This window comes from Penaeus chinensis, chromosome 19, assembly GCF_019202785.1.
Source record: "Penaeus chinensis breed Huanghai No. 1 chromosome 19, ASM1920278v2, whole genome shotgun sequence".
In the NCBI taxonomy this organism is placed as follows: Eukaryota; Metazoa; Arthropoda; class Malacostraca; order Decapoda; family Penaeidae; genus Penaeus; species Penaeus chinensis.
In genome coordinates, this window is record NC_061837.1 from 2661420 (window position 1) to 2671419 (window position 10000).

Genomic DNA, 10000 nt, shown 5'->3' on the forward strand with positions numbered 1-10000 from the left:
TGACAGATGCCACATCATAACACATCCAACAACTGGGTATACAATCGACCTTATTTTCACCATAATGCCATTTCATATCTACTCATTTTTCCATGCCTTCTGTACCACCAGTGCAAGAATGTTTGGACCACGAAATGACTAGCTAGAGGAAATCTGTAGCCAATGCATATCTTAAACTGTGGGAGGACATAAATATAGCTCCTCTTGCATTCTCAACCTCAGGAAGTACTAAAGCCCACCTTGTACAATGTCCTGGCTGTAAAATTGTGCTTCTCCTTAAAGTGTGACGTTGTGATGGCCAGGATGACATCTTGCAGAGAAGAATCCTCTGCCTTTTCACTGTCCTCCGTCTCTCCTTCGTTGCTGGCTTCCGCTGGGGGCTTTGCCGGTTTCCCTTCATCTGGCGTTTCCATCTCCCTTTTAGCTAGCATTAACTGAACCTCATCCTTTTCATCTGTTTTACAAAATATATTTTATATTAGAATAATAAGAATATAACACTCATTATTCGAAAACAATATTTTGGAGTCAATTTAATAAAGTAGAGAAACAAAGTTGTAGATCCTGAATACTTCCCTAGTCAATATCATCTCTTATATCAATGATCAAAAATTAGTTTAGAAAGAAAAAAAGAGAGAAAATCTTAATTTCAATCACTGTTCAATCACCTTCACTATCACTATGAGGTGGTGTCAAATCTTCCGACGAATGCCTTGAGAAGGTGGCACTGCCTCGGTAGAAGCTGGACTCCAGACCTGACCCTATGCTCTGGTTGTCTTTCTTTTCGTCAGCAACATTCTCTTCCTCTCCTGTGACTTGACTTGAGGCCACATCCACACAATCTTTTCCATGTGTGTCTGCAACACCTACAGCTTTGCCTTCTGTGGTACTTCTTTGGTTGCCTGCTGAAGTGGTTGGCAGCTTGCCGCTGTTCTCTGTGGACTCTGGAACATCCTCACTGGAAGACCCTTGAATCCCTGGCTGGGTTTTTGATTGGAGAATTTCCTCTAAGAGTCTGTCAGACTGTTCAGAGGCAGTGGGTCTGTGAACCAATATCACATTATTATTATTTCTTTACAAATAAAAAACCAGTGAACACAAATCTCACTTTCTAATATTTGTATTCTAATATCTATAATTGTGATGAAATTGGTCTTCTTTAAAGTCTTAAATAATTCACATACAGCAGTTTTCCATGACAAGACACTGTACTTTCTTTACCTGACTTCTGCCTTGAGAGAAAGGGTGGAGAGGGCTTGGGAAACTGTGTCGCCGCTCACGGGTGGAAAAGTGTGACCAATGGCCAAGCTTGGAGGTGGAGGATCTGGCACACCTGATGAAAGAATAACACTTTGGCTGACATCACAACAAAACAGCAGAGTGTAGCAGAGAACTCATAATATCACAAAAGAATAGGCCTTCCTGTGTCTAGAAAAGGAACCTACCATCCAACAGAGACACGTGTCCTGATCCCAGTCGATCAAACCCATCGTTTTCTGCCACCTGGATACTCTCACTGTCCCACTCTTCCTCGTCTGGATCTGCGATGTCAATGTGTCTCGTCACCTTCTTCCTGGATCTCCTGCGAGTCTGACCATTTCCTGGACCAAGAAAATCTTTTCAAGTCAGCAAGGTGGATATTTAATTTTGTCTTTTCAGGGAAACAATAAAAAAAACAAAAAAACTAGCCCAATGCTATGTTATAGATCATTAGCAAAATAAGAGAGAAAATGTGCAGAGAAGAAAAATAGACAAAGAGATAGAGGACAAACACACCCACTACTTGAGGGAAACAGTGTACAGACCTGAACTTTTAAGTGATGCCGACACTGACTCGTGGACAAGGCTAGCTGGCTGAGACCCCATGGAGGCCGGCTGAATAGAATCTGAGGCTCTATTGGGCGAAAGGAATGGCATGGAGGGCGTGCCCGGTGTGGTGAGGAATGGCTGCACTGGTGAACACAAGGAAGAGAGTGAGGAGAGTGATGAAAGGAGTTCAGGGGAGTAGGGAGAGCCGGCCGGGACTGATTCTATTCCTACGGTTGCTCTCTCCAAATTTGTGAAAGCCTCATTGTCGAGAAGCACCTGAAAACAATATGATGCTCAGTTACTAACAAACAGATAAATAATGCATAAATAAATTACATATGTATATACACCCTCATGCACACACACACACACACACACACACACACACACAATGAAGACCAAGGCTCACCTTGTGATTGGCAGTGGCAGGATTCATCAGCCTGATGGTGTGAATCCTGTAGTTGATGTCCCAGGCAAGAGGGTTTCCTGAAATCTGGAGGATTCGCAAGTGTGGTAAGGCACCGATGGGAGACAACACGTCGTTCATGCAGAGCACGTTGTCCCGAAGGTCGAGCTCCTCTATGTTGCTCATGTCGTGTAAGCCTGGAAGGAAGCTTTTGATCTCTAATCCTTTGCTTTTCTTTATTTTTTATTTAGATCTTTTTTTCTTTTCTTTTTAAATACTCTTTTACAACTAGCCTATCTATATCTCTCTTTCTTCTCTCTCTATGAACGGTCTTCAGTTTATGTGATAAAGTATTGGAAGATTTCAAATCATGTCATCTGCAAATTCTGTCTAAAAGAGAGGACCAATTTCAAATCAGGAAGAAGATAATGTGAAAAATAATAAAAGTAACAAATAACTACGGGAACAAAGATGATAGAGACAATAACAACATTCAATAACATCAGAATAAACCCTGCCATCATCTCTATAAAAAAAAAGATCATGAAATAGCCTTCTCTTTTTGTTGACATTACAGACTTCAAAAGCCAACTATACTTGCCACTTATGTGAGAAATCAGGTTATTATTTGCAATGAGTATGGAGAGCGAGTAGGTGGCAGTGGGCGAGAGACGAGGAAGGAGCCGCAGTCTGTTATGACTGATGTCCAGCATAGTCACTGTTGGCAGGTACTCCAGCGCTGAGGCATCCTCTAGCTCACAATGACTAAGATCTAGTACCTGTGGAAAGACAGAGCAATGTTATTATATCATGCTGCAAAAAGAGTTGGTTTGAGGGTTATCTTGAGCACCATAAAGTAAATCATAGTTTGAACAATTCTTCTAATATAAATTGACCAAAAATTTATGGAGCAAACCTATTTACAATCCTAATATTCACAAATAGGAAAAAAATATATATAGCTAAACTATTTCAGATACTAACATCCAACGTGGACCAATTTTAGAGGCTATTGGTAAACAGATGTTTACAGATGTTCAATGAGTGTATGCTTAGTGATGTGGCTCATATAAGTGCTTTTCTTACCTTCAGGTTTGGAAGTAGCTTCAAGCTTTGGTCAAGGCTATGGAGAGCATTGTGAGCCAGCACTGCCTCCTGTAACTGCTCCCAGGCAAATTCCCCAGCCTGTCAATAAAGAAATATATGTATAAATAAATATATATACACACATACATAGACATAATTACATATATAATATGTAAATAATACTTCAAAACACATATCAGTGTGAACAACTAATATGAAGTGAACAATGAAAATTGACAAATGAACAGTTAAGAACAAATATACGTCTACAATGCTCTACCTTGTCAGCGCCACATCTGATGAAAAGGTCACTGAGCTGCGTCAGTCCCTTCACAATAGTGACTGACTTGAGGGTTGGCCGCAGTGTCTGTAAAGCCTTCATGCTCGTCACTGGGATGTGGTCCATCTCTAAGGTTTGGAGGTTGCGGAAGCATCTCAGGCTGATGGTTTCGTTCAGTGGGAGACCGAGGCCTGCTTATAATGTATAATATAGAGACTGAAGTTATATATTTGAATACAAAATCATAAGTGTGAAGAGAGACCCAATAGACAAATAAACACATAACAAAATGGCTTGCAACAGTAATGATGATAATCATATATATCAACATCAATATCAATAACAATAACAGTAACATCAACAATAATGATACAGAAAAGAGAAAGAACGAGAACACTGCCCCCCCTCCCCCCCAATACCTCACTCACCATGCCTGACCCAGAGCCGAAGCCCAAAGACCTTCTGAGCAAGTCGTAGATGAACTGCAGGTGCGGGATGGCCGGGTGCTGGCGGTGGTTGGGGGGCAGCACGTGGAAGTTGGTGTGCTGCTCCATCTCCAGGATCAGGCTGAAGGCCTCTTGGATTTCTCCGAGGGTCCATGTGTCTGAGGAGCCGAAAGAGAGGGAGAGGAAGAGGAGGAGAGAGGGAGAGTGGGTGGAAGGGGCAGAGAATTAGAGGGATGGAGAGAGGAAAGGTATGAATGGGGAAGAGGAAGAGGAAGAGGAAGAGGAAGAGAAAGAGAGAGAGAGAAAGGGGTGGGAGAGATATCAAAAGAAGGAAGGGAAAACAAAAAGGAGAGAGACAGAGAAGGAAATAGTGAGATATGGGAGAGTAAGAAGAATCAAAGGTAAAAAGGATCAACAGACAAAAAGAGGAACAGGCACAAGGAGAAAAATCAAACATTAAAAATCTTAACAAGAACACCACCAAACCTCCTTTTCTACTTTATAAATGTCTCACCAGCAACTGTATTTAGACCAGTGTCTATTCATCAGAACAAAATATTCGTGCTTACCCAAGGAGAGTTTATGCTTATGATCTAGGAGGAGATGAGCCGACTGGCGGAATGCAGTGGCCAGGCTGCATACCCGCTGGAGCAAAGCATCATCCATAGTTGGCACTCAAACGTCACATATTGAAAGTCTGGAAGGAGACAGAGTGCAAAAATTAAGGTATGAACATGTTTTTTTTTTTAATATCAGGGTACAATACATTAACATAAGGAATATGTAAATAGGTAGTTGGACATGACTGTAATGGTAGAAAAACCTGCTATACACAATATAGGTTCACTGAAGGGTGAGACGACATTTCCGAAATCCTCCTGAATTTCCTACTTCAAATCTGATGATGAGGAGGAGAGAAAGGATATATATGAAGAAATGGAGAAGGATATCTTACTCTACATCTGTCTTAAAAAAAAAACATATAAATAACTACATCAACACAATTTCTTCTGTCAAGGGCCAGTCCAGATTCAAGCAAGAAACAAATCACTGCAAATCTGTTGCAAATCCAACCTGAACAACTTATCATTCCTACCAGAACAAAGTCAGTTCCATCAAATCGTTACTAATATAAACCACTTGTTTGTCTTAAAGAAGCAGTCCTAATCAATATAACCCACCCTCAATTTGCCCATACTAGGCATCTCTCTGATAAAGCGAATAGAAAAGGTAAGAATGAGAATGAATATATTCACAGATATTCCGATACAAAAATATTCATTCTCATTCATACCTTTTCTACATTTGTCTCAATGATAAAGCTTACATCCCTCCAAAACCATAACTCTGGGTAGATTTAAAGATACAAAATAAAGAAGCACTTCTCCCCAAACAAAGTGAATCACCAAAATCTTCACTTCCCTCCCATGATGTAAAATGCAACCATACACGCAAAGAGGGCCCCCACTCACCCCTGAAACAAAGAAAAATGCACAATAAATCCCAATTCAATATGACAGAAAGGAAAAACAAGTGTCCTGATACTAATCGTGGATTAATGATGGTGAGCTTGGATATGATATCGACAGTATGGCTGGAAAACTGATAGCTGCATGTATAAATAGCAAGATCGATGAGCAAAGCAAGTGAATAGCAAGTAGGAAAGAGGGTCATTTGCAAAGGTCAGTCCATAAGAAAACGAGGACTGAACCATGCCTGATGTCAACTCTCCAGAACATTTGTTTTGTAATAAGCTGAATGATACATTTATTAGGCTATATTCATGATGTCAGATTAATCAAGGAAACTGAAAGAAATTACAAAACATAGAAACTACTCATTAGTTTGGCAAACTAACCATGCTGGCAAGCAAAAAAACTCAACCATTTCCAAGTGAGCTAAATTATTGAATTATTTATGTAAAAAAAAAAAAAAAAAAAAAAAAAAAAAAAATACTATGAACATCTAAATATTTAATAAGCAGAATGTAGGCAGTCAACATCATATAAAGTCATTGATATAGGCAAGAGGGAATGGGGGAGTTTGGGTACAGCTATACTTGACCATTTGTTTGTCTTTGATAATCTTATCACTCTACCACAGGGCACTCTTGGTAGTGGACAATATATATAATGCATTGCAATGTTATGGAGTACATGGTGCTACCCATATGTAATATTAGGCAAGGCTATCTACCCATATGAATGTCCATTTATAATAACTGTTGGAATTCCTGTTACTCATAGGGTATAACTGTAAATTTAGTTTTACTATATAACTTTTAACCCTTAAAAACACACACACACACACACACACACACACACACACACACACACACACACACACACACACATACATACATACATACATACACACACACATACATACATACATACATACACACACACACACACACACACACACACACACACACACACACACAGAGTTGCCCTAACACCTGAATTACCAACATCTAATGACCTTTTGTAATCTACATTTGATAAGACCAAAACCGGTTTCACAACAACAACTATCAAGACATGTATACTTGGGAATTAATAATTTCTCAAAGAAGGTAAATAGCCTAATATATTTACACATACTCATGTCAAATGATCATTATTAGGCCTGATTTTCCTCCTTCAAATCAAAAATATCAGACTGATCTCAAATTCCTATCTTTCTTCTCTAATGCAGGACTCATATGTAACAATCAATAACATACATTTTCTGAAGTATGAGGGAGCTTTAGTCATTCTGATCAACTGGAATAATATTTATTTAGTATATAAAGCTTATATTACTGAATCAACTGACTAAATTAAAATCAAGCTCTGGTACATTTCATTGAGTTATCTTTCTTAACATCTGAAAAAGTCAGCTTTTTGTAGAAAAAGTATGTAATTTCCCACTGATTTTATCTGTAAATCTAACTCATAACTAAGTAAGACTGGGAATAATTAATGTCTGCTGGAATCATCATTCATCTAAAATATATATACATAATACACCTCATTTTCGTTTTTTGTTTTACCTACAGATTTTTACCACGAATATCTACTTTATGTGAAATTAATTAATGCATATGTATCTCTGATGCAACATACAATCAAGATGAATGTTCTATCACAAAAAGGGCTTTATAATAACTGCTGAAATAAAGATAACTGATAGTGCTAACTGTTTTCCACCCAAATGTCCAATAGCAGGAATGTTGCTCATGTTAGGATATAATAATCCTTTGGATCACATTTCTCCCCCGAACTGTTGCACTTCTCTGTGATATATACACATTTGTCATGAATAATTATTTGACTCAATTCCAGAGGTAATTTTTATTCCCTGCATGTGAATCGATATTCACAGGAGGTTTAGAATTAGTGCTTCGATTCCCCTTTCTTGCTTGAGACAAGAATATAATGAAAGCTATGCAAGGAATGTGAACTATTCCTGACTTTCCAAATATGACATATGCAAATAAAAATTACAGCTAATGGTATCTATTATATGAAAAGGTGTGTAACATCTAATCATGTTACATAATATGAAATTATATGGTACTTTCACTGAATAGAGCCTATGACAATAGCAATATCTATAATACTGTACTGAAAATGTGTGATTTCACTCCAAAAGCACAAATCTTCCCTAAAATGTCCTCTTTCCATATTTCTTATGCCTAAGGCAAAGGCACAGGCTCTTTCATCAACCTTGGCACCCCGCCCACGAGCAAATCAAAGCGAGAACATATGTCTATTTATTTTTTTGTGGAATTAAGTAAACACATAAAACCTTCACTTTCTCTTTGGCAATTAATGTCCCTTCGTTCTGTGACGACTGCTGATAAGAGAGGACCTACCAGCAGCGCAAATCAAGGTCCCTTTCCCGACCCAAAAATACGTTCGTTTACATTAGACTAACAAGCAAACAATTATAATGTTCCCACACCCTTCCCTCTCCCTCAGTTACCTTCCCTCTCTGCAGCCTGATCGCAGAGTCTCACGCCCAAATATCTACTGCACTTGCAACGGAAACTCACTTGCATAGTTGAAATATCCGGATCTATAACGCAGGAGGAAGGAGAAGGCGTTTTCTCAGCCTCATTTAAGGAGATAGTCTGCCTGCCTCGACCTTCTTCTTGTCATCCACTGCGTTTGTTTGGGAGTACGTGTCCGGATCCCCGACTGTCCTTCGGTACGGCCAATGTCACTTTTCTCCTTCTCTTTAATTTCGGATGTTGGTGTTTTTGTAGGTATAAGGGTATTTTGAGATCGGTTTGATATTTTGGTGTGGTTTTACTTACGATGGGTTGGTTTTAGGTAAGTTTGGTTTGCGGGTTTTGGGTGAGGGAAGTTAGTGTCATCCAGCGATCGGAACGTCTGGTCAGCTGATTCATGATCCGCGTTCAAATGTTATCCAAAATACACCGTTATTCACTAGACTACACCTTGGATTCTTTGATAATCAATATGCAAATATTTTTCTGCTGTTAGACCTCTCATACATATATTCATTTCGCATCATTATCATTTCGAAACATTTGAACAGCAGCCAAGTTTTTGTAACAGGGGTTGCGGGGACAAAGAGTTTTGTTGATTTTTTATTGTCGCTTATCAACAAGGTATTAAGATTTTAACAGGAACAAAAAAAAACAAACATTCTTTTATGTTTTTGTTTTAGCTCAAACTAGAATTGGATGAGAATTGCATTCATACACACAAACACAATGTATTATATATATATATATATATATATATATATATATATATATATATGTGTGTGTGTGTGTGTGTGTGTGTGTGTGTGTGTGTGTGTGTGTGTGTGTGTATATAATTATATATATATATAAATATATATATATATGTGTGTGTGTGTGTGTGTGTGTGTGTGTGTGTGTAGATATACATATATATATATATATATATTCATGTATATACATACACAGAAATATATATATATATATGTGCATATATACATACATATACATACATACATACATACATACATACATACATACATACACACACACACACACACACACACACACACACACACACACACATATATATATATATATATATGTGTGTGTGTGTGTGTGTGTGTGTGTGTGTGTGTGTGTGTGTGTGTGTGTGTGTGTGCGTGCGTGTGCGTGCGTGTGTGTGGCCGATGTCGCCTCCAGTGCAGAAGGAGTGCACGCGACACGAGCCAATCTTCAAGTCAAAACCCGATGTGATTAAGCGGTGACTAGAACTAAACGTGTGCTTCACTGGTCTTGAATTTAGCTTTTTATCACATACCACCAAATAACTATAATGTTTTCTCATTTGATCTTCCAAAAAATCACCAAGCCCACGACTCGGTTTGAAGTACAGACCAGGCCGTGGGTCGCCTTCCCGCCCAAAGCTGATCATAGTCGGCCCAAATTTCTGCCAAAATCAGCCTAAAAATCCGCGACTTTAATCTCAAGAAATCGCACAGAATTCGCAAAACCTAAAATCATTAACAGCTTATATTTGTAGCAAAATGGGAAACATTTTATATGCTAACTTCAACCTTATTGCTGTTATGCTGACATGCTTTTGTTGATGTTAATGATAACATGGCCAGGAAATATATATAAAGAAAAGTAGGTTATAAGTTGTGAAACTAACTTACTGTACTTATTCATTAGTTTACGTAATGCATTGGTGAGGTCATCACTTATATGTAACGTTGATAGTAATATGATTAACTTCCTTTGTAAAACTAGATAGCATTTTTTGTGTAAGTTTAAGCTTATATGATACAATATGGTTTCTGAACTTTTTTTTCATGTTCTTTCGCTTGCTCTCAAGTATAAATAGATAACTAAATGAATGAGTAAGTATATGAATAAATAAAAACTGCCTCCCCACTGCCTTATTTTCCCCGCCAAACTTTCCTATATAAAAAAAAAAAAAAACATTTCGCGTAAAAAATGTAAGTCAGAACGCA

At 38.2% G+C, this 10000-nt stretch overlaps 1 protein-coding gene across 5 annotated transcripts in view; it reads right to left on the bottom strand.

The window, feature by feature from the left end:
- LOC125035069 (serine/threonine-protein kinase 11-interacting protein-like) overlaps positions 1-8221 on the bottom strand; it is a 21147-nt gene extending 12926 nt beyond the window's left edge. For 4 of the 5 annotated variants that reach the window (XM_047627184.1, XM_047627182.1, XM_047627183.1 and 1 more), the window contains exons 1-12: positions 8067-8221; positions 4597-4724; positions 4010-4185; positions 3582-3775; positions 3302-3400; positions 2817-2994; positions 2219-2412; positions 1806-2085; positions 1446-1601; positions 1222-1333; positions 669-1042; positions 240-454 (exon numbers count right to left, since the gene is read on the bottom strand). In XM_047627184.1, the coding sequence (XP_047483140.1) occupies positions 240-454; positions 669-1042; positions 1222-1333; positions 1446-1601; positions 1806-2085; positions 2219-2412; positions 2817-2994; positions 3302-3400; positions 3582-3775; positions 4010-4181 (1974 nt within the window). In that variant the 5' untranslated portion in view covers positions 4182-4185; positions 4597-4724; positions 8067-8221. The remainder of the gene's footprint in view (positions 1-239; positions 455-668; positions 1043-1221; positions 1334-1445; positions 1602-1805; positions 2086-2218; positions 2413-2816; positions 2995-3301; positions 3401-3581; positions 3776-4009; positions 4186-4596; positions 4725-8066) is intronic. The other variant, XM_047627181.1, reaches the window with a different exon arrangement.
- Between the last annotated feature and the right edge of the window lie 1779 nt (positions 8222-10000).